This window comes from Leptodactylus fuscus, chromosome 5, assembly GCF_031893055.1.
Source record: "Leptodactylus fuscus isolate aLepFus1 chromosome 5, aLepFus1.hap2, whole genome shotgun sequence".
Taxonomy (NCBI): domain Eukaryota; kingdom Metazoa; phylum Chordata; class Amphibia; order Anura; family Leptodactylidae; genus Leptodactylus; species Leptodactylus fuscus.
This window is the reverse complement of record NC_134269.1, coordinates 81,253,092-81,278,814: the sequence shown is the minus strand read 5'-3', so window position 1 is coordinate 81,278,814 and position 25,723 is coordinate 81,253,092. Positions and strand designations below refer to the sequence as shown.

The 25,723-nt window shown below is 38.9% G+C and overlaps 1 protein-coding gene across 1 annotated transcript; it reads left to right on the top strand.

The window, feature by feature from the left end:
* The first annotated feature begins 1,498 nt into the window (after window positions 1-1,498).
* ALDH1A2 (aldehyde dehydrogenase 1 family member A2) lies at window positions 1,499-25,654 on the top strand. The gene is made up of 13 exons (XM_075273527.1): window positions 1,499-1,715; window positions 11,766-11,870; window positions 12,024-12,164; window positions 13,080-13,209; window positions 14,261-14,322; window positions 17,820-17,948; window positions 18,052-18,165; window positions 21,202-21,304; window positions 21,389-21,573; window positions 21,718-21,882; window positions 22,098-22,255; window positions 23,836-23,910; window positions 25,031-25,654. The coding sequence occupies exons 1-13, from the start codon at window positions 1,599-1,601 to the stop codon at window positions 25,101-25,103; spliced, it is 1,557 nt and encodes a 518-aa protein (XP_075129628.1). The 5' UTR covers window positions 1,499-1,598; the 3' UTR covers window positions 25,104-25,654.
* The last annotated feature ends 69 nt before the right edge of the window (window positions 25,655-25,723 follow it).

The following is a 25,723-nucleotide window of genomic DNA, read 5'->3' as shown; positions in this document are numbered from 1 at the left end:
TAAAAACTGTTGTGAAAACACATTCTGCTTTTTCCACAGCTTCTTTACTCTTTTTCTTTCCTATTAAATATATAGAAAAAGCATTCGCTGTTCTGCAGCTGAAATTAACACGTTGCCTTTTTTCAAATGCAGCTTTTCTGCGGCTCTTTTTTCCCCACAATGTATGGATGAGAGTAACCATACACAATGTGACTTTTTGGCTGCTGTGGAAAAAAGTGCTGCGTTATGCATCAATTTCACTGTCTAAATGGGGTCTATTTATATGTCCAAAATTTAGACAAAATATAGGTCATGTTCTATTTTTCTCCATTTTCACGAATCCTTTGTAACAGGCTTCACAGTCCTTTTTACACACAGTCATGTGATTATAATCATAGGACATGTCCTATTTTCACCAATCCCTCAAGAGTCAAATCTATGAGGGATCCTTGAACACGGATATCCTACAGGTGCAAAACAGGCGTGAAGATTTTCTTACCATAGTCGTGTGACAGTAGGCTCAGGCCACACCGTGCAGAAATCCAACGTTTTTGACTGTTGCAGAAAAAATATATAAATTTTAAGCACCAGGAAGAAAACACTGCATTTCCCGAAATCTGTGCATTTTTGAAATATAAAGCATGGCAATATTACCTGCAGAAACAATGTGTTTTTTCCATATGCCTATATGGGGTGGAGAAGGCAATTTTTTTTTTTTTTTTTTTTAAGCATTTTTGGCTGAGTTTTTCTCTGCAACATTTTTTGATCTGCATTTCGCTACATGTGCTCTTAACCTAAAATGGCATATGCAAAAGCACTCTTTATGGCATATCATGGGGAGCGGAATCTAGAAACACAGTCATAGGCATAAGAACATTTACATAATTGATGTTATACATTATAGCAGTGAAAAGTCATGTAATGTGCTACATGATCGTAATGCAGATAAATATGTTGAAATGACATGCTGGGGATTGTAGTTCTCCAATTTGCTCCTATACCTGGAGTGATAGCTTCTGAAGTGTTCCTTGGTCAGCGCTGCTCCTGTTTAGCAGATTATATCTAATTGTCTTCTAGATACTAATATGTGCAAAGAGCTCATGGACTCTGACACTTGTTCCTGATTGTCTACACCCTTTTGGCTTTCTGTAGAAGATTTGGACACAACACTAAGGTGCTAATTATGTCTTAATTATTGCAAAGTAATCCCCCTGCAAGATCTTCCAAATTTCCCTGCTTGATAGCTTGTGTGCAGGTCCTCGGGCTGGCCAGAGACTGTGGAGGTGTTGGAAGAGCCCACATCACACTCTCTAGCACTGAATGTGTTAACAGAAGGGAAGTCCTATTGACTGCTGATGTGACTCAATAGGCTTGTGTTGAGTGGCTTATGTAAATAGACGTTTGTAATTATATCATCATAGGATGAACCAGCCCCCCTGCTTCTCCCCCTGTGTCCAATAAGAAAAGACCCTGCTTGACACCTGCCTATATACAGAGGAAAGGAGCAAGTATCCAGAACACTCATCTTTCCTCCACCACAAACAAATATTAGGTCAGTTGAAAAGATCCAGAGAGGAAGAGGGGGGTTAACCAAAAGCCTCATTTACCAGCATCCAGCTATGACTTCCAGTAAAATAGAGATGCCTGGAGAAGTGAAGACAGACCCTGCAGCTCTGATGGCCTCCTTACATCTTCTGCCTTCACCCACCACAAACCTAGAGGTCAAGCACACCAAGGTAAGGTGACCTTCTGCTGGGTCACTTGTGAAGTGTCTGGATCTTTTCCTCAACACACAGACCCAGCTTCACTTAGGCTCTGAACCTTGCTATTCCTTCTTACTGACTACATTCCTCTGTGCAGCTGGGTCACTACAACTTTCCTGGACAATCCTAGAAAGTAACCTGTAACTTGAGCATTTCTTTCAGCTGCTTGTATTTCTTTCATGACTTTTCTGCTATCCATAATACTACTGGGAGGGATGAAGACTTCTAGTAACCGAACTCTGACCATGTTGTTGTGTAATAGATGACTCCAGAGAGCCCTGCTCCTCAGCTGTGTATTAGTAGCTAGTCTGTTAGCTAGCTCCTATTCACACATTGCTTTATACCTATCTGCAAGCTGAGCCTTCTAACTATGCTGAGCTAGATTGTGTATTCTATAACTGCTTATACAGTGAACCTTCTCTAGAAGACCACCCTCCTATCCAGACAACACTTTGACAGTAACTTTTTTTCATATTAACATATACTGTTCTATTGCAAAAGGGTGACGGGGGAGAAATATACTAGTATATAGTTGTACACTGTTTCCATTATATATTTCCGTTAACAATGAAGATCCTGTGCATTTGGCTTACATTTAAAACCTATATATCCTCTTGTTTTTAAGCTGTTGTGATACCAAAAGTCCCAGCATTCTGTGGATGTCTGAATCTCTTAAAGCTTTGTGGTGGTAATTTTTATTAGCACTTTGAGAGCCCCCTAGCATGCCTTGTAAGCTTCTGACTGTCATGGTATCCTGGGATTTGTAGTTTCACAACAGCCGAAAAGTCACACGTTGCAGAACACTGGATTGTAAATATTAAAGCTCTGTGTGTAAAAATAAGTAACCCTTTGATATCAAACACAAACCCGTGTAGCAAGCATCTTACAACCTGGAAGCACGTGTGTTTTTATTCTAGATTTGCTTTACTAACTGTATCATTAATGTCTAAGCACAAACATCAAAATTTTAGTTTTAGTTTTTGTTGCTACTTTATTAGCCCGACTGTCCTAACATATCATTTGTTGAAGAATTTTTATTTGAGCCATGCAGGTGGTGGAAAATAACTAAGTGTAGCCAGGTTTTCGCCAGAATAGCCTTCAAGGTCCTGAGACAGTGACCTAATCTTGTCCTTCATTTTAAGTGTATTGAAGGATATTTGAACAAAATATTAAATCCTGTACTGTGAGAACCAATAATGCACTAATTTTTTTTTTTTTTTTTTTTTTTTCACTAAAAAAAAAAATTAGATGACTGATAAAACGAGTCCCCTACTAAATGTAATTTTTGTAGTCTTAGATGAGTTTGTTTTTGGCATGAAATATTTATCCTTATTACACACCAATGTAATACTTTCAGCTAGAACATGAACTAAATGTCTGTACGGAGGTGTGCAATGTTGTTCTCATAAATATCATAATGAATTTTTAATCGAGAAATTTATTGTACAGAAGGTTGAAAAAATATCATTTTATAGAACACCACACTGCTTTAGAGGAGCGATGATAGGGTTATTGTGTTATGCTTTACAATATGTTACTAAAAGCGGTAAAACATACTGTATATGTGTACAACTTTATCCTGTTATCTAGGGACTATACACTACACATTACACTATACTACTACTATAAAAAATAAGACTTCAATAACAGACATGCTCATGAAATTTTTCCATAGCCTATTTGGATAGATTGAAATGTGTTGTGTGATACAACAGGTGAATGACTTCCTATAGTCTAGAGGAGAGGGCAGTCTACGTTTAATGGCATGGCGTTATTTTGTTAATGGAAAATATTATATGGTGTAACAAGCTTTCAATTCCCTTTAAGATTTGAGTCTTATGTATTTTGGATGTTTTATTTTCTCTAACTTATTTTACAAGGGCTAGCTTTACAGAAAGTATTGGTCAAATACTTATATTTTTTTTAATGCCAAGTAAGTTGATGTGATATAAATTAAAACTTCAAGGAGTCAATTTAAGTGACCTTTAATTCAAGAAAATGGATTAAAAAAAAAAAAAAAAAAAAAAAACTGTCCAGGTCACTTGCTGTAAAATAGAATGGTCATAGGGGATTGCAGAAGCTATGGAGTCCATGTAGTGACACTTGACTTTAGCTGGCCTTTTGGTGAATTTACACTTTGATTAATGGTTGGTATTGGCGACACATATAGTACATGATAACTGCCCAGGATTGCATTAAATTAACCTTCACCAATGGATATTTATTGGTGCACTTTACAAAGAATGTTATGTGGCTGTGAGGGGTAGCGGTAATTAATCCCGCTATTCATGCCCCTACATGCTGATAGGCATTTCTACCATCTGGGTGAAAAATGGCCTAGATTAATGCTACAATGGCGGTTTTAACTCTTCAGTAATTATGCGTCATTGTATTTGTAACTCTGAACATAATTCTGTCACATAAACAGCAGGGGGACCAGCTTGGATTTTATAGGGGTTTTATCGGACTGCTTAGATTCTCTATTTGTATTAGGAAAACAAGCAGGTTTTAGCATGAGCAAGCAACTTTTTTTTTTTTTTTTCTCTCCATATGAACTGCGTGCTGAATACATGTATTCAATGCATAGTTAACAGACTTGTTGCAGAAATTCCTGTACCTGAAAATCTGTCCTAGTTACCTGGTCATTTCTGCAACATGTATATTTTATTTATTGAAAGTCTCACTTAGATGAATTGAACGTCCCAGGGAAAAAAAAAAATCTGCCACATATGAATTTACCCTTTAAGATGACTTTCTAATATAGCTGTGTCAGAGTAATACAGTAATGGCTGAAAATAATTGTCTAGTTCAGACAAAATGATTCGCATCCATTTGTCAGTTCATGTAAACTTGGTCGTATGCCAGGGCCTAGGAATGTTTTCAATTACGATGGTTATTTGTGCAGCTTAGTTTAATGTAAATTAATCTGTGCTTAATTAAGACACTTCCACCAAGAACAACAAACCTATAAAATACTATCACGAATTAAGTGTTCGCAATAGACTATCCCCTTATCTGTACTGCTATGTGAATTGGTGATGGCTGACATGATTTGCATAATGCAGAAGTATATAGCTGTCATACAATTCCTTGGTATGGCACACAAGATCCTCCTAGGTCTTCCTAGAAAACAACCCAAGACATGGATGCAGCAAGTTTAAAATGTAAAACATTCCCTATATACCTCACTAGCAGCCGCAGGAATCCCAGTGAAAATCTACCTAAGCAAGGACTCTAAAAGGTAGGAACACTAGACCACTATCTATCTCATTTGTATAGGACTTTGTTACTTATTCTGTAACTTTTCTCCTTCTCTTCTTGGGTTAAGGCATGTCTGTCTAGCCCCTGACCACACCATGAGGTGAATTGGCGTTGGTGCATGTTAAAGCTATATTCCAATAGTCCTGGTCCTCCGTTCTATTCTATGTTTGCAGAGGCTGAGCTGGAAGTATAGTGCCAACAACCACAGTGGGTATCGATAATGTGGATATCTATAAGGCTAGGTTCACATCTGTGCTCAGGTTTCCATCAGGGGGTCTGATGGGGGGGTGGGAGAGAATTGCCTTCGGAGACCTGTGGACCCCATAGACTATAATGGGGTCTGTGTGGTTTCCACCTAAAGAGGGTGAAGAAAAGCGCTGCTTTCAGAGAGCAACAGAATCCACATACAGAGTACAAGTGCAGATGTGAGCAAAACCACCTCCCCCTAAAAATCTTCACTCTTCTTTAATGTTATAATTAACTGAAAAGTGAAGGTTTCCTGTTGGGTCCCACTAATTACTTTAGTGGACCAAATAAGAGGTCTGTCCATCACTCTACTGGCTCGTATACACTCTCACCCCTTCAGATAAAGCCACCAATGTCTGGCTCAGTGTCTTGTGTGTGTGTGTGTGTGTGTGTGGAAGGAGTTCCTGACTAACATATCAAGGAGAAGTTCTGGACATGTTAAACTTTCAGTATCCAATTCTTTTGTGCTGAGGAGATAAGCTGCCGCCAGAAGTGTCTGGCAGTGTTTTTCTCTTCTATACACACTAACAAATGCCATGTTTGCCCAACTGAATGTGAGGGAGTTGGGAGTCTTGCTGATGGCTGAAAGTGCTATTGAAGGCATTTGGGCGCCTTTATTACGCAGGATCGTATATTACATCCTTTAAAAACTTTTTTTTTTTTTTTTTTTTTTCCTGTGAATTTCATTAAATTTGTTCCATAGCTGGTAAGTCCTAATTTCAACTATCTGCATCCTTAGGATGCAGATAAAGTTGAAAACAATGGTGACGCACAGAGCTATCTGCTTGTGCCCCACCATTCAGATGTCTGCCGCAGGGAGATGCAATGAGCATGGTGTCGGACATCACTACAGGCAGCTCTGCAGTAAAAGGACAAAAACTGTATCTGCCCTCCACTTTGGTGAGCCCTGCTGCAAGTGTGTTAAGTCAATGTGTTTAAAATGGGTCTGGTTCCTCCAACTTCATTGTTTGAGACATATTCATGTAATGTGTATGGCATGCTTAAGGAATTCTTGTTCTCATCTTGACATTAAATCAGGCTTTGTGTAGCTCTAGTACAGAAAATAGTATGAGGAAAGTGGTGCTTACGGTATCTACTTGTCCATTGGATACCAAGGGGATTTTTTTTTTTTTTTTTTTCCTCTAGTTTTTGTCTCAACTAGTGAAAGAATTTTCAACTGAAAACCTATGTTTTTACAAAAAAAAATCAAATCTGCAATGAGGCTTGTTATACCATTGGGTTTACACAATGCAACCTTTGCTCTTAACTTTTTTTTTTTTTTTAACATAATTGGGTGGAAAAAATTTGACAATATTCCTGTAAGTAGTTTAAGTATTTGAACCCATGGCTTAAAGAAACGAGCAAAAAAACCTTCCCTTCTTGTGTACTGTCATTTGCAGCTTGCAACAAACTTATTCCAAATTTTACACCAGGTCTTCTCCGTTGAAATAAGAAATCTTGACCATCTCTGCCATGTCTAGCTGGATATGACTGTTCTGCAAGCTGTCTTGTAGTTGAACTCCTTACTGTTTCCTTCTGTCTTTCAAAATTGCAGCTCAACAAGAATACATGAGAAAGTAAATTGGCAATTCCATACCTTTTTCTGTTTGCAACTTCCATTCATTTGGGATTTTATCTTGTCCTTTAGTGTGCGTTTACAACCTTGTCTGTTTCAATTAGACCAAAAAAAAAATCCTACATGCAGTACTCTTCTGTCCGTTTGAAAAGTTTTTTTGTCCCCCCCCCCCCCCATTGAGGTCTATAATTGACAGTAACTGATGGCTATCAGTTACTGTCCATTATGATGGTTTTTTATTTTTTTAAAAATGGACCCCTTTGGAGTAGACTCCAACAGTAGTGTGAACCCTACCTAAGATGCAGTTAGTTCTGATGCCACAAGATAGCTTTGTTTCAAGGACTTGACATTCCACATTGTTGTCCCCTATAGGGGACTCAGTATTGACTACTGTACGGCTAGTTATTTGGAGACTGCATGGTGGCTCAGTGGTTGGAACCATTGGCTTGCAGCACTCGAATCCAGCCCAGGAAATCTGCATGGAGTGTACATCTTCTCCCTGTGTCTGTTTCCTCTGGGTATTCAGGCTTATCACCATATTCCAAAGCAATACTGACAAGGAATTTAGATATTGTATACTGTACTTGGAACAGCTGAGTGACAAGATCTGTAAAGAGCTGCGGAATATGTTGGCAATATATAAATAAGTTGTGAATAAAAAAAAAAAAAAAAAAAAAAAAAAAAACTTTATGCTCAAATGTAACCGTAAAATGTCTGCCCCCCCCCCCACCTCCATACCAGCCAGAACCTGATTTTTGTCTCTACAAATCAATTTATCTGCATTCCTGCAAAATATAATTATTCCATAGCATATTAACAGGAAGCCTGCAGTTTGTGAAGCGGCAAGGGATGTATGCTTCCTGTAAGGTATACACAGGTGCCTACTATCTGTGCACAGCAATGGATTTTATATGCCTCTTAAATGGTGTACAGTTTTTCATAAAACCAAAACACAATGTTGCTAAGGGGCAAACGGATGTGACTTATTTCTGAGATCTTTTTGTGGATGACATTTCTGTAATCTTTCATTAGAATTTTACCTTCTGAAACCTGGGAAGAGTACAAATTCACACAAGCATTGTTTGGTTAAAAAAAAATAAAAAATTAGAAATGTTTATTTGCAGGTTTGCATCTGCTTGATGCAGCCCGTTGACTCACTTTAAACTAAAGGGAAAGTGTGTTTCCTGGTAACAAATAATTGTTGTGAGTTTTAAAAAATTTTTCAGGTATTAATGCCTAAAAATTATTCAATTCCAACCCTTGTCAATAAGCCTAAGGGGCCATTCACATGGAGGAAAATGGTGAGGAAATTTGTGTGGCATTTCAGCGCTGAAAAAAAGCCTTCCATTGACTTCACTGGGTTCTTTTTATGCTAGCAGAAAAAGGAACCCATTGAAGTCAATGGGAGGTGTTTTTTCTTTTTTTTTCTGAAATTCCTCACCATTTTCTTCGTGTGATTGGACCCTAAAATGCTTTGTCTCCTGGAGATGGACATTGGGCAGAGGGATGTAATGGCCTATTGTGACTGGAGGGTTCTGGGTCTTATCTACAAACTTATTACAATCCTAAACTTCTACAAAAAAAAGCTTTATAAAAAGTAAACACAAAATTTGAGTCCCCCAGGGATGCGTAGCATTTTCCAGTCATACTGTAGAGGATGGAAAGTCTAGCTAATCCCATTCTCCCCCCCCCTTCCCCCACAGTGCAGTAAAATATGCACACCCTGAGACTTCCAAAACCGTTGCCGTTTTGGAAATTGGTCAGTGATTCCCTATAGGTATAACTTGGCTTTCTGTGAAAAGTGCTGCTGGAAAAAAGCTGTGTTGGCGCTGCAGTTTTTCCTGCAGCAAACACCATAGGCTGAAGTTCCACATTTCAGTACTGTAAAATGGATCGCTTTTGCAAAGTGGATGAGATTCTGGTCTATCCCATCCACACATTGCAGGGGAGAAAGAAGAATAAAATTGTGGTGGAGAAGCTGCATTTGCAAAGACTCTTGCGTCTTTGAAAATGTCAGCATGTCCATTATACCCATAGAATTGCTGGCGTTTTCTGTAAAGGTATAATAGCGGCAGAAAGTCCACGGAGGAAAACAATGAAAAACACTATGCGGGGGGGGGGGGGGGGGGGGAATACAATGCATAATTTCCGCAATGCTTAGTGAGCTTCATTGATGCTTCTATATGAAACTCATCCAGAATACCATAGTCGTGTATATATCATAGCAAACTGGAACAGGACAATGGAGTTGGAGTCTTACAAGCCAGTTTATTATATAAATATATAAAATCTAGTTAAGATCTGGAAATTGGAAGTAACATGCACCTGGGGAGGCTGTCTATACATCATAACATCACAGAACAATATCAAATGAAGAGCGTAAATCATCATTATTCCTATGGCACATCATTTTACAACTGCTCTTAAAAAAGGAAATTGGACCTTACATTGCCACCACCTGTTGATGTGTTTTAAATGAATGGTGTATGTGGCCTACACTGAAAGTTTTATGTGAGGTGTTCACTGATTTAAGTTATTACTGAAGCATGGGGGAGTTTTAATGGCTTTTTCTTTTTCTTCCAAATTGCTATTTCTCCATCAGAACTATCTGCGGATGGTTCTCTAAGAAAGGCCTCTACGCCTCCCGAAGACCTGCCGTAGTTAATCAATTACTTTTATTTTTCTTTAAATATGTGTACTTAATGCTGAATTGAGCTGTAAAAACACCAAGGCTGATTTATGGTAAAAAGTCTGCCTTCATTAACGCTGAATCCAGGGGAATGGCAATAGTGGATGGCTTTTGCTATTGAATTTGAACAATGGCCTCTTGGGGTTCTGTGCAGTGATTTACATGGAAACAAGCCATGCCTTGCTAAGGGTTTTCATTTCTTTGTCATGTGGCCCTCAGTGATGGCTATATATACTCTCCAGATAGGATGATTTCATGTCATAGTTTATCTGATTTACACACTGCCCTTAGACCACACTCTATAAATTAGAAAGTGCGGTGGTGGGGAAACTAATTTAAGCTTTGCAGGGATTCCTTGTGTTTTCTTGCAATGTGTCATCACCTGTCCACTACATGGCATTTTTATGAAGTGACCATAATGAAAGTCAGATTAAATGCACAGGGTATATACATTTAACCGACGACCATCCGACTCTGCATAGCTGGAAGATCTCTCTATATGTATATAAAAGCCCCAAGTGAATGCAAATTTATTGCACAAAGAATGTGGGCTTGGTGGTATGAATGTGTGCAGGCTGGTACTACCTGACACAGAACACTTAAGACTTTCAAAAGTGAGTTATTTAAAGTGTAAGGTTTTTTGCTTGTAAATCCAACAGCTGGTGCTTTTCAAGACTTGAACCAGTTCCAGAATCTTAGCAGAAGGTACTTTACACACACTGGAGTAAATGGTAGAAGTTTTACAGCCAATTTAAATGTGATCAACTTGTGTTAATAGTCAGAATGTTACTAACTTGTGCTTTGTACAAAACAGAAAAGTAGAACGGTAGCATCATGCATTGTCACATGGCTACGATGATTTTGTAGCATACTATGTACATGTCTGTATAAGAATTAATAGTATTGCACACTCTCTTCCAGAAGCCTGATCTAGTATAGGCTGTCTGTTCTTGATGCTGAGGTGCATTATATAGAATTATACTATTCTTTTACACAGAACAGTCAGGATGACATACTTTCTCATCCTATGTTCAAATGGGGAAGCTGAAATTACTCGATAGGTTCATGTTAAGGCGCAGCGTAGCAGACTGCAGCACAAAAGCACAGTGTTAGCAACCTCATTAGATGAAGTTCAGGAGATCAGGACAGCACGGAGAAAGTCATACAGGGCAAGATAGTAACCCAAAGCTCAAAGTGGGATCCAGAAGAAGCCAAAGCGTGTTCACAGGAGGTCACGTGGTAGCAGGAGGGAGAGGCAGAAGCATAGTCGGAAGCGCCAGGTTATACACAGGGGGTTTGCGGTGTAGCCAAAATGGGACCCAGATAGGGGAGGTCAAGAGAAATCCAAAGGTAATGCACAGGAGGTCAGGAAGATTGCCAAGTCAGGAGTTCAGGAAGGGGTTGTCTGAAGCAAGCCAGGCTCGTACACTTACAGGAGGCAGGGAACAACTGATGTGGAGCTGATGCCGCATAAACGAATAACCAGTGGTGGGCCAGAATGAGGCCTAAACCTCTGTACCTCCCTGACCCCAGAAGCGCGGGTCCCATAACTAGAGGGAAACCCAAACCTCCACAGTCTCAAACAGAGGCTCCAGACCTCCCCCAGTCAGGACCAGGCATGCCATTGTGGCACTGGACACAGAACAGACCAGGAGCCTCTATGCAGCACAGCGGAGGCCCCGTTCCGCCCTAACACACAGAAAAACCTTGGCAGAAACGCATTCTCATTCTCCCCACAACACTATTCACAACGTCTGCAGAGTTCTCCGTTCTAAACTTTCTGCTTCAATTATACCTATAGGGAAACTGCCAGCATTTCTGTACAACTGACATGCTGCAATTTTCCAAAAACTCAACTATTTCAAATCAGCAGATATCTTCCTGCAATATGTAGATGGGATTCCCTGTTTGTTTGTGTTTGTTTTTTTTTTTTTTTTGTTTTGTTTTTTTATTTTACCATGGCATTTACGCTATGGCCAAATAGTGATATTTTTTTTTTTTTTTTTTTTTTTAACATGGGGCCCACTTGACCCTCGCACCAAGATAAAATGTACATCAAGGATACCTTCAAAAACTGGACTGCATGGGATTACTTTAATGTACATATTTCTAATGTGTTATTTGTGTATATAAACCAGTCTTGCCCTTGTTAATAAAGTCTGACTACCAGGCTTTAATGGCATTCATGGTCTAGTCTACAACTCTACATCGGATCACATCATAATTCTTCCATATTGTTTCTATCTTTTAGATATTTATAAACAATGAATGGCAGACTTCAGAAAGTGGAAAGGTGTTTGCTGTCTACAATCCGGCTACTGGAGAGCAGATATGTGAAGTTCAAGAAGCTGAGAAGGTAACTTCAAAAATTAGATTTTTTTTTTTTTTTTTTTTTTTTGGATAATATTACTCATGAGAAATTAGTCCAACATAGGTTTAGACTCTTACCAACCCTTGAAATAAAATCCAATGCTAAGTGGTGCTAGTCATTGTAATGTTCTCCTTGAAGGTTGATGTGGACAAAGCGGTAAGAGCTGCACGCTTGGCTTTTTCCTGGGGATCTGTATGGAGAAGAATGGACGCATCAGAAAGGGGGAGACTCTTGGATAAACTTGCTGACTTGGTAGAGAGAGAGCGAGCTACCCTTGCTGTAAGTAAACAATATATTCCATCACATATTTAATAAAGCCAATGGTAGTTTTTTTTTTTTTTTTTTTTTTTTTTTTCCCCTCCCCCTTCTATCGTACATAAGTTATACACTCTATACTGAAATGTGCATCTACATTTTAGCACAGGCCTTGAGTTGATGGTCATAATATACATAGAACAGTGAGGATTTGGTGTTGCTGGCATCTCATTCAGTTAAATGTGCTTCATAGGAGTTTGGTATGTGTAGTAATAAAGATGGTGTGTGTGGTTTTTTTTTTTTTTTTGTTTTTTTTTTTTTTGTTTTTTTCTCTTTGGAAAGTGAAGCATATTTTGCATGAGTCACACACTTGCTATGTCTGAATAAATTTGTATCTACACTAAGCGTACCTGGTTTGGAAAGGGTTAATGCTATTTACCTGTATTTGGATTAAGCAGTTTTTAATTCAAAAGTATATAAACACTTGTGCCCCCTGCCTGCTTACACAGATGAGTGGAAATTTTTTTTTTTTTTTTTTTTTGCGCCCCCCCCCCCCCCAAAAAAAAAAAAAAAAAAAACAATAAGAAAACCACATGGGTAGTATTTTATATTATTGAGTTTTCTATATACATGTGCCAAGAAGCGTTCTCCTGCTATACCACTTGTTACTGTAACACTCTTTGCAAACCAAATACTTCTAGAGTATATAACCACAGGACTAACATCACTCTTGGCATAACTTTATATAAAACAAGGTGGCAGCTTTTAATATTTGACTCTACTATTTGCTCATTAATTTAGAGAGCTCATTTAGAATCCTACAGTTCCAGTAAGTGTTATTTTTCTAACTTTTATTGTCTTACACAGAAGTCTAATGTACTTCAGCTTTAGAATTGCTGGCTTATAGTTAAGTGTTGACCTTTCCATTTGCTTTTTCAGACACTTGAATCCTTAAATAGTGGCAAGCCCTTTCTACAGTCGTTTTATGTGGATCTGCAAGGCGTGATTAAAACATTCCGGTACTACGCTGGGTGGGCTGACAAAATCCACGGCATGACCATTCCAGCAGGTAGGCCATGGCTCTTCTGCAAATGTTGAAATTGGAATTAACACTTGTGACTACCTAATGTTAATGGAATTTAACCTCTCGTGCAAAAAAAAAAAACAACAACAAAAAACCCCCCATCTCCACATCAAATGTATGGAATTTATTCTAAAGTCAATATATAATTCTTATGATTGAGTTGAATATCTGAATAAATTTAACAGGACTTGTGTGTACACAAAGTGACAAAAATAAGTGACACAACAATAGAAAAACTATGATGGATATATAGATATTTTTGTTGCAGACTTTGCTTTGGTTTTTGATCCAGTGTCAGGAGTGGCTTGAAAAGGAATGGGAAATATAAAGGAAGCTCTTTGACACTTCCCTTCTGTTAAACCTTCTCCTGACTCTCGCTTGCAAAAATCTGTAAGACTCTGTACCTCCATGTGGAGCCTTAGCCTTAAATTTTTATTTTTTCCCCTTGAACTGTAGCTTTTTTTTTTTTTTTTTTTTTTAAATGTAGTACAGTTCAACAAATGGGACCCTTGCTGTTCAGCTTCTTAAAGAGCCTGACACTTGTATGAGCTCCACTTCATCTTATGTTAGTGATGCCGCAGCTTAGACCTAATAAAATTAATGGGACTGAGCTGCAATACAAACACAACAATTATATGATGTATGCCACTGTTTGGGGGTTTCAGATGTTGGACCTGATATTCATGACCCAGGGTCAGGTGAACAATATGAGTCCTGGAAAGGACCCCTGGAAACATTTTTATCTATCTCTATTCTTCTCTCCTCCCCTCTCAGTGTATTGAAAGCACAATATAAACTCCTTGCTTTAATAAATCAATGCCAAACTTCAGTTTCAAAGGGGATATGAAGAGAATTGTCTGATAGCTGGGGGTCTGAACAATGAGACCTGAAGGCTCCCCTGAATATCTTAGTCACATGACTCTCGATATCAGACAACCTATGCACCAAATTAAGTGTTTTGAGGGCAAACCCCTTAAGTTCTAGCTATGTTACCTGCAATATATTGTGGAGCAACAAATCTGTTTATCTGTTGCAGATGGGGACTACTTTACATTTACAAGACACGAACCCATTGGCGTATGTGGACAGATCATCCCAGTGAGTATTGCGGCGATTCTAGTTTCATTTGGTTAGCTTTACATTCACTCAAGTTGCAACTGTTTCTTTATATTTTGGAGGAGCAAGAAAACCTCTCGTTTGTATTTGCTGGCATATTTCTATTCCTCTTTCTAAATCTGCACATTTCAGCAGGTTAATGGACATTTAACTATATAACGTCATAAATTGGTCCCAAGCATTCTTGCTGTAGAATTGAAACAAGAATATTTTATAAGTTATATTGCGCTATAAAGCGAAAATATAGAAAACTCTTAAGATTCTGAATATGTACTGTTGGAAATATTTAGAGAATAGTATGGGATGGGAGTTTTATCATACAACTACATTGTTTTATGAAATACGAGGTCGGGCAGAACAATTACTTTAACAAATATAATCAGAAACATGTTCTAGTGTATGGGAATGACTATAGCATGAAACCAGTGGAACATTTAAACCCAATACATTTTCCCTTCTAACACACCCATGGAAAATTCTTGTGGCAGGCACATTGTATGGCTGTAATCTAAAAGGGATCTAGTACACTAGCTTTTATGGGAAACTCTTCCTAAATGTGGTAGTTTCCTGTAAATGCTATCTTCCATGCATCATGTTTGCTTTGAGGTCAGTGTATGGAGACTTGATGGTCCATATCTCTAACAGAATGAAGTTTGGAATAGTTGATTCTGACCACCTCTACAGTTACTTTCCTTGAATTCTTATCCTTCTGTAACTAATAGCGATACAGAAACAGTAGGCAGAGGAATTCCTTACCCCGATCAGGATAAATCGGGGTTCTACAGTTGGTATTCTCCAATAAGCTCTATAGTGGGTACAGATTACTTCATGTAACTGCAACTGACACACTAGCCTCAGTTACAGGGGGTTCAGAAGTAATGTCAGTAAATTATTTCACTTGGGTTGTTCAAGGCTCAACTACTTTCTGCAGATTTAGCTGAGGAGTCTACAGTTGGGTAATTGAAGCATGTCTGTGATAATCACATGTCCATCCGAAGAGAACATGGAAATAAGAGGCAGCGTAGATAGACTATGTTGTCGTGTGTGTGGTGTGTTTTTGTTTTTTTTTTGTTTTTTTTTTAAATCTATCTTTTGCTTCTTAAATGGTAGGATGCCCACTAATCAATGGTGCATCTGCTCCACTCGCTGCTATAAAACCACTTGGCTTGCAACTCAACTTGCACAAGTAAGGGACCCCCTAGTCCCATGAATGAAGACTGGAGCATTGCTTTTGCTCTAATGGGTGATACGTTGTAAGACTGTTCTATCCCTTTTATGGAGGTTGTGGAAAGTCCATCTCTTATTTCAGCTCTCTGCATCCTTGGTATCAGGCCACTCATTCTGAGTTAGTTGGAATTTCTTCTCTAGAACACACACACACACACACACACACACACACACACACACACACACACACACACACACACACACACTTCCCATGTTTTGCCAGTGCAGTTAGCCTTGGTGTCTGATATGTCAATTAGGCTCTCGACTGTCAAGTGGGGGTTCTTGATAGCATCCATTCTCCACCCCCCCCCCCACCCCCAAAGCCCCTTTGTTTCAACTGCTCAGCATAGATTAGTAATGGCTTTTAAGCTGGATGTGTCAAAATTCGTAATAAACCTAGCTTAACTCGGGTGGTTTGTCAAATCTAGAAATATTCATAACTTTGATATATGTATTTGTAACTTTGCTCTAGTAAAGTGATATTTTTGATTTATATTATATATTTCTGGCCCATCACGCTGTATAGGACCCCCCCTCCTTTCTGGCCCATCACACAGTGACTCCATTTTCTGCCCCCACAGAAGATCACTAACCCCATCCTAATTATGGCCCTCACACAGTTTGACACCTTTTATACACCCCACACACAGGGGGATTTCCCCCCCCCCCCCTCACTCGCCTGTCCTCGCTCCAGACTCTACACTGTTGCCTCCAGAGTGTGCTGTTGCTGACACTGAAGGATGGTGGGACACTGTACATAGGGAGATATACTAGAATTATTTTCAGATAAAATTTATGCTCCCTTTTAGAACCATACTTTGTCAAATTTATTAACAAATGTAATTCCTGCTCTACACAGTTGAAGGTTATTTATACAACGCAAATGAAGAATAGGAATGGACAATTAATTAAAAAAACAAAAAAAACAATGGATTACCTAAATTTTATTCCAGAAGGGGCTCTTCACAACAAATATTCCAGATTCTGTAGAAAAAGTTGTCAATTTCCCTTGAGTCAGCAGTAGTACTTGGCAGAGTTCTTCATGTACTTAATGCTTTCACATGATATCAACAGTTAAGGCTTGTGAAACCTTGGCCAGAAAGTCTGAATACAAGCAGCATCCATTTGATGAACTTTTCTTTTTCCAAATAGTTTAATATATGGTTTGAACGTTTCAAGCAATTTTCTCATTACACCAAAGTAGGATCATTGTATATCTAGGGAGCAATTTTGAAAGAGGGTGGTGGGGGGAAGACTCTACTCAGTCTTATCAGATAAATCCATGCAGGCCAAGGTTGAATTTGCTTTGACTAGTTGTGGAGGGGGGGTGGGGTTGGAGGGAAAGCCGCTTGCTACCCTTCGACTTTTGGCAATATGTGAATACTGGAAGGTTGTGGGCTCAATATTAGTGAGTATGTATCTTAGTGCCAAAAAAGTGTGACAATGGTGTACATGCCCATCAAGTTCCTGACTCTGAAGATAAAAGTAAACCACATGGTTATACACCTTAAACAAATGTTAACTGAAGTAAAGATGAATATCAGTTTGGTGTATCTTACTGAAGACTTGGTGCATGAGCTGCACAAAGGGAAACCTAGAAATTTTGCGTCAATCTATCCCCTTTGAAACCTTGTCAACTTTAGCCCAAAGATGACCTAACGTAAACTTGAGCAAATGTTTAGTGTAAAGGAGAAACCATGCAACACTAGGTGTCAGTGGCACAAACCTCTAGGGCGCCCCACAGCGCTTTTTGCAGAATTCACGTAGGCTTCCTCTGCAGACTTTCTGCTTCAGGTATACCTATAGGGAGACTGCTAGTGTTTCCATAGGTATAGGTGACATGCTGCAGTTTCCATGTGTTCGCTGTGTGTATTTTACTGCACTGTAGGATGGGATATACTATAATCCCATCCGCTACGCTGACTGCAAATTTCCACCCCTAAAATACCCCATGTGAAGTCAGCCTAAGACTCTTCAGCACAATTGGGTAAGTCTGGTATGCTGCATATGCAATTGTGTAGCAAGAACCTGAAACAACTTAGAAATTGTCAAGTTAATTTCTCTAAATATTTTGTTTGGTCATGAGAAAATTAGTTACTGAAGTGCCGCCTAACACTCCTACAGGTATTATAAGGTACAAGCTGTAAGAAGTTTCACCCTGTTGTTAAACTGAATTTACTATACCTGCCTTTTCTTGCATAAATGTAATTTTTGGGTTTTATTCTCATCCTACCACCTGTGGTCTCCTGCAGTGGAACTTTCCTCTTCTGATGTTCGCATGGAAGGTTGCACCAGCTCTGTGCTGTGGGAACACTGTGGTCATTAAACCAGCTGAGCAGACTCCCCTTACTGCGCTCTACATGGGTGCCCTGATCAAGGAGGTAATATGATGTGCTAAATAATATGCTTTTTGCAGATACTTAAATTTAACAACCTGAAATTAAGTTTATGCAGACTATTCACACACCCTCTGTATTTTACTAGGCTGGGTTTCCACCAGGAGTTGTTAATATTTTACCAGGATTTGGTCCAACTGCAGGCGCAGCAATAACTTCTCATCCTGGCATAGATAAAATTGCATTCACTGGCTCTACAGAGGTATGTAGATTTTTATACATAAGAATTTGGCTGTTACTAGTGTTTCAATGATTTCACAGCATTTGAGGTATTGTGTGAATCTTCACAACTCTATGCCAATCTACAAGTAGCCCTTTAGTCAGTGCAAGGAAACTCCATAAATGGTGGCAGAGTCTTATCACTCTTGTACAAGGGCCCAAGCAAAAGAACCCACCAACTAAACTTATTAGGTATCTATATATACTGGTGACATGGGTCACAATGTCAGCGTGAGTTTTCTCCAGGTACACTGGCTTCTTCCCAAACCAAAAATCTACTGATGGGGAATTTGAACAATATGACTTTGTAAAAGCACCGTAATATTAAAAAAAAAAAAAAAAAAAAACCACTGCGTTCCTCAGAATTGTGAATACTATTGACTAAAAGTTGGGATGCTGACAGGTACTCAAAAAATAGCTCTCCAGCCACATGAAAACTTGTATTATAATCGTATGGGGGTTTGTTGCTGACTGTACATTTGGGGCCCAGGACTCTGTGCTATGCATTTTTGATTTGGCAGGGAAGGGGGGATATTAAATGTAACTATTTTGGGAGAGGGTATCAAATTCAAAAGACTTTATACTTTGTACAATTGGGCACTTTCACTAGTAAGCTTTGTAATAAGGAAGTGGCAAGCAACACAAATACAAGGTGGCATCTTAAGATTCTAAGTAACAGGTGTGTGTGTGTGTATATAATAAATTATATATATATATATATATATATATATATATATATATATATATATATATATATATATATATTTATATCTAGATTGACACAGACTTTTCCATATTCCAGATTTCCAGCAACAGTGGTGAACCTTATCAAATCTTAAATACACCTAGAGCAATAACAGTCTGTAAACATAGGGGCTTTACTTTCAATTAATGAAGAAAATCTTTCCAGGAAGGTAACACACACACACACACACACACACACACACACACACACACACACTATACTGACATTTTTATACATTTACTGGGGGACTGTTGCATTAAAACCACAGCTTGTAAACTTTAAAATTGGCAATTCCTTTATGTACTCGGTTTTTGGAAACTTGGTACTATTGCTCCGTAAACTAATAGGCCAAAAGGCAGATTGATTCAGCTTTAACTACTTGAGACTTAGGTTATTCTTGTGACGTCCACTTATTCTAATAGGGTGCGACCATTTTAATCCAGTAAGGGTGAAAGTAAGAAGTGGATTCTCATGGAAAACTTGTCTCTTCCATTCTGTAAACAAACCAGTTAGATCTACGGGTCACCTTAAGGCCTTCCATATAGTCAACTGACACTTTCAGAAACCATGTTGGAGGTGTAAGGCTTACCTTGCTCCCTTTACCATTCACACGTGCATGCATATAGCACATTGAAATGTTTACAACTGCTGGTCAGTCTATAGGTCAATAGTGATTACAGAAGGTATTAGTGGCAATAGCAAGGGGGTGGGTGGTTTGTCGTTTTGTTTTTTTGAGGATTGCCGATAAGACACAAATTGTTTTGTGAACACTTCTTAAAACCATGCTTTGTTCTGTTATACTTGGCAATGTGCTTTCATTGTACAAACTATGATCTCATCATTACACAAAAGATACAAGTGAAGCCATCAAAGTGCTCTACAGGAGTACTGCAAGTGCTTAATGCCAAACAAATGTTTGTAGCAAACAGCTGTATTACTGCTGACTATAATTTACTCCACAGGGTTCCCTTCTCATTTTAAGTGAGATTAATGTCATGTATGGTATATACAGAACATCCGACCTCTGCCTAAATAATGAGTTTCTAACTTGGTTTTGCAGTGTTTTTTTGATAACAAATGAGGCAGGAGCAGCGGATGGTTTTTACGGGGCTAGGACATTGGCTGTATCAACTCTAAACATTATTGCAACGTCTAGTGGATTTATTGTTGCAGATTCTAATATTTCTTACTTTGTAAACCATATGCACAAATACTGTTTAAACCAAGTCTAGTCTGACTTATGTCTGGTTTAAGATAAACAGTGTTTGGACATCCAGCTTTGTGGGATCACAAGCTGGGGGGCTGCAGATTGTCAAAACTTCCTTTAGACCTTCTAAAGCTTTTAGCTTTGGTTTGCTTTTCCAATGATTGTTCAACCCTCTCAAACTTCATTATGTGCACAGATTTAATATACTTCTGTATCTTACCTTGGCTTATACTATTTAGTAATAACTTGTAATAAAGTCTCTAGAGTTGCCATAAATCTATTCTTTATTAAAGGAAAGTTAAAAATTAAAATCCAGGATATCATAGATTTTCTTAAACCATTTAATTTTCATATTATTGGGCTTGGAAATGACTTCAGTGCAGTTTTGTACAAGTACACATTAATCTCTGCCCTGAACTAGAAGTAGGGCTATATGGATCTAGTGAAACTTCATATACTGTGCCTTTACTTTTACAGTTTGACATAAACCAGGAAATGTAAGGGGATAAAGTTACCAATAACGTATGCTGTGGATTATAACTAAATAAAACAAGTCTAAAATGTGACCTGCAACATGTATTTACTACTGGGTCTACCATACACTTTCAGTAGGTGTCACCAAAGAAATTTGTTCTAACTATTTCTCCTGGCCACCTCCTACAACTAAATGTTGGGTTTTGCTGGACATATGCATGTTTTCAGTGGTTGGATGGAGACCTGTTATCAAAAGATCAGGCATGTTGAATTTCAGCACATCAAATGATTGGGATTGGGCATGCTGAACAAACACTCGTCAAGCACTTCATAAAGTTCAGATGGTTGGAAGTTGATGTGCAGTCTGTTCACATTAAGTATAATAGGCTTAGTCAGATCCTCTAGTCCCATGGGGGATAGCTCATTGCCAAAAGTGCTGCCAACTACTTTAAATGCCCCCCACCTGGCCACCTGCATAGAAAATATATGTTCGAAGATAAAGCTGTTGGCAGAAGATCAGGGAACTTGGCCCACAAGTATACATTCAAGATGGCAAAATTGGCTGCCAATGTTCATAATCTGTTTTCTCATAGGTTGGAAAGCTGGTTCAAGAAGCTGCTGGGAAAAGCAACCTTAAGAAAGTAACTCTTGAACTGGGTGGGAAAAGTCCCAACATCATATTTGCAGATGCAGATTGTAAGTCTATTTTACCTGATGTATTTAAATGTAAATTGAGAATTGATTGCCATTAGAATGTATGAAAACTCTCATCTCTTGCAGTGGACTATGCTGTAGAACAGGCACATCAAGGGGTCTTCTTCAACCAAGGACAGTGCTGTACTGCAGGCTCACGGACATTTGTGGAAGACTCTATTTATGATGAGTTTGTTCGGAGGAGTGTTGAACGGGCAAAAAGGAGAATAGTTGGGAGTCCTTTTGATCCAACTACAGAACAAGGCCCACAGGTATTACTAATCTGGATAACTGACTGTAGCCTCCATTGTTAAATTGCTGTCTTTAGCGACCCTTTCCTTGGCACAAATCTAAAGCCTTGCCATATGTGGTGGCCTGTGGGTGCACTTCATCAAAGCTATAATTTTTATTTTCAGACTGATAAGAAGCAATATAATAAAATCCTGGACATGATTCAGAGTGGTGTTACTGAAGGTGCTAAACTGGAATGTGGTGGCAAACCTCTAGGAAGGAAAGGATTCTTCATAGAACCAACTGTCTTTTCTAACGTGACAGATGACATGAGGATTGCAAAAGAGGAGGTAAGATCTGTGAACAATGAGCTTTTTGTTAAAATACTTTTACTTCCGATAGACTTAGAGTTGTCTAAGGCTGAAAAATTAATTTTTTTTTTTTGGGGGGGGCAAAAATGAGCGTGTGGCAGTATTGCCCTTTGTTAGACACCAGGTCATAATGTTGAAATCTGTCATGAGTAGTGCGCATGTGTGTAATCTTATGCAACAATTTTCTATTGCAGATATTTGGACCAGTACAACAAATACTAAGGTTTAAAACCATGGAAGAAGTGATAGAGCGAGCCAATAATTCTGACTTTGGTCTGGTTGCAGCCGTATTTACAAATGATATTAACAAGGCTCTTACAGTGTCATCAGCAATGCAAGCTGGAACTGTGTGGTAAGAACATGCCTGTAAACTTTAAAATAAAAACTATATCAAACAGGGGAGCGACTGCATGAGTGGTATGGGACCCTGCTGCTGGGCCTCTTTTAAATAGCAGCCTGCCCAGGGGAGTGAATTAAAATGGCAAACGTGTACACTCCTCACCTGGGACTTGACAGTTCCTAGTATCCTTTTAACAGCTCTTCTGGCCTTTGACTGAGGTCTTGTGCCCCAGCAGTAATTGCTGGGACCTATGATTGGACCCCAGCAGTCATGGGCACTGGCGGTGACCTCTAAGGCATGTGAACCTCACAGAGATTTGCTAAAACAGCTAAAGTGGAACTCTTAGGAGCATTTTTATACTATTTGGAGTAACTGTGGAGCATATTAGACTCTGTGGACCCATTTACTGTTTACATTGTACCCAATCTGTTTTATAGCAGATGTGATGTTACTGGCTGTAACTATATGGACTCTATAAAACCGATCCTGCATGATGTAACTAGTGAGGAGGTCAAGGTAGTTGCAAAGCCCCACAGTCTCTTCAAACACTGGTCAGCAGGGGCCCTGGTTGTTAGAACACTTTCCCACTGATCTTTTAGATTTTGAACTGCTAGGACCTTGTGGCTCAGATCTTTACCAGAACACACAGCTCTTAGTATCTCCATTCCATACTGGGTATTCCACTGATCTCTCCATATTCTTAACTACTAGAAATGAGCGAACACTGTTCGGATCAGCCGTTCCGAACAGCACGCTCCCATAGAAATGAATAGAAGCACCTGGCACGGCGACCAGCAAAGTGTACGTCACAGGTGCTTCCATTCATTTCTATTGGAGCGTGCTGTTCGGAACGGCTGATCCGAACAGTGTTCGCTCATCTCTAATAACTACAGTTATCAGTACTCTAGTTGTATCCCTTTCAAATATCTAAGATTCTGCTGCAGCACCCATAACTGTTACGATCAAAAGTACACTGTAGGGAGATGGCCCCGATGCAAACTTTTACTGGGTCCAACGTGTTTAGTTACACCACTCTTAATGCATTAAAACTCTGTCCATATACTTTAGCATTTAGCTTTTTGTCCAATAAACCTTCTAAAATTGTGCATAGCCCTATTGACACTACCTGACCTAGAGCTTTGTAGGATCTTGATCTGTAATGCCTTGTGTAAAGGTGCTTTAGTACATGTAAGTTGGGGGTCTCCAAGTATTTCTGACAACCTGCATCAACTTTATTAACTTGAACTTGTTTCAGCCCCTTGTCTTGTAATTTGCTGGCATTTTTTGCCTTTGGGCTTTTTTGGTTTTTGTATTGGGCTTTGAGTTTATGAAATATTTATTGGCAATTAATCCTAATTAAAGGCTGCATGACATCAGTTTTTGCTTATTAACGGCAATGAAGTTTTGTAGCCCAAGGTGCTTTTTAAAGTGAACCCAAAACTTGAATCTAACAAATTCACCGTATATATTGAATTTGCTAAACTGAACTGCTGCTCTCAAAATCTGGGGTTCTGAAGCTGTGATGAAATGGGAATTTATATCCTTACGTTAGGGAACTGTGTTTCACCATCTATCTTGTTTCTTGCTTGCAGGATAAATTGCTACAATGCCTTAAATGCACAGAGTCCTTTTGGAGGATACAAAATGTCTGGAAATGGGAGGGAAATGTAAGTTGTGTTTTTGTTTTTTTTGTTTTTGTTCCCCCCCCCCCCTTCTAATGCAAGTTTATCGTGCCATAGGGAAAAAAAAAAAAAAAAAAAACCCTTAATATAGTTATAGGAACTGTGCTAATTTGGGATGTGCACTAGTCTGAACTGGGGCAAAGAGCAAGCCGTTTAGAACAATGAAGAGTGAAAGGGTACACACTATGGATTTTATAGAAACTATTTGAAATCCTCTTCTTTTAAACCATATTGTCCAACTTGGTGACGCTATAGGTGTGCAGCAAGTATGTAGAATTAACTTTACTCCTTTTGACAAAGGAACCGTAGTTGTCACACTTGGAGGTGTTCACACTTGTGCCTGAGTCTGTCTTATTCCCCAGGGAAACTGTAGGAGATGGCTTCCTGGTGGTCAGTTTTAAAAACCCATTCAAATGTTTTAAAACTGACCGCCAGGTAGCTGTTCCCTGTACAGTTTTCCTAAGGAATAGGATGGAGACTCGGTGGGTGGACACGGGCACAAGTGTGAACACTCCCCTTTTAAATAGACCTTCACCAGATATACAAGAAGCCAACAAAAGAATTTATGTAGCTTTCTCAAAGATCTAGAAAAATGTAACTTTGCATCTGTACGAAATGGTGAGGATGGCATTGTGAAACTACCCAAGTGGCTCTATTCTATAACCTATAGATGGAAATGCCAGCCCTGCATTGGTAACAGGATATGGAGGGGACATACAGGAAACTTAATTGAAAGTAGTGTGATGTAATCTAACGTGCCACGCATTCACACGTATCAGAGTGAAGTGAATGGGATCTGTTTTGAGCACTCACAATGTGTGCCGGCTCACGCGCGCTACACATTGAAATCAATGGGAGGCTTTTTAACCCATTGTTTCAATGTGTAGCGCCCTTAAGCCGGCACACATTGAAGTAAATGGGATCTGTTTTGAGCACTCACACTGATACGTGTCTGAATGCATGGCACGTTACTCCGTGGGAATGGAGCTTAAGATGACCTTGGCATCAGCCTTAAAACACTGATTACATGCCTCAAGTAAAAACTAAACTACAATGGCAGATTGCCATCAAATTGATACATTTCATTAAATATATTTTGTTGTAGGGGAGAATATGGACTACGGGAGTACACAGAAGCAAAAACAGTGACCATAAAGATTCCACAGAAGAATTCCTAAGAATAAATGAGACTGAGCAACATAGAAATCTGCAGATGATCATTGCTTGGAAGCATTTAAGTATTGGCGATTCTCAACCTCCATTTTAGTCAATACCAGTTAATTAAGATGTATTTGGACTTGGCTCTTTGTGGATGTCTGGCCTGCTGCCAGCTCTTAAGTCCCCAGACCACTACTCAGGAATAGAATGCATTACTCAATGACCTATTTATGCAATTTCTGTACCTACCAACACAACAACCTAGAAAGAATTATTAATTTTAGGGCTTCCCGACACTCTCAAATACTAAGATTATGGATTTTATACTTGCAAGACTATTCTGAGGTCTTCCCCTGTCTTATCTGTTGAAGTACTGAAGTTTCCAGTATTACTGACCCTACAAGCAAATGGCTTGCATGTTGTAAATTTGGACACAGACGGAGGGGTTTTTTGTTAGTTGTGTTTTTTGTTTTTTTTAACTCTTCCAGGCTTTTCAAAAAACATAAAATTTCCCCATATTACTGAAAATAAGTGGACGTTGAGCCAAATAATATCCCATTTATAACAATTTCCTGCACAAGATCCAATGTTTTTAAATTGAATTTTAATTGTAAGATTTTATTACTGATGATGGCCCTTA

Coding starts and splice junctions, on each gene's coding strand:
- ALDH1A2 (XM_075273527.1), top strand. CDS start 1,599: ATGACTTCCAGTAAAATAGAGATGCCTGGAGAAGTGAAGACAGACCCT. Junction 11,871..12,023: donor AAGTTCAAGAAGCTGAGAAG/GTAACTTCAAAA, acceptor TTCTCCTTGAAG/GTTGATGTGGACAAAGCGGT. Junction 23,911..25,030: donor TCTGGAAATGGGAGGGAAAT/GTAAGTTGTGTT, acceptor ATTTTGTTGTAG/GGGAGAATATGGACTACGGG.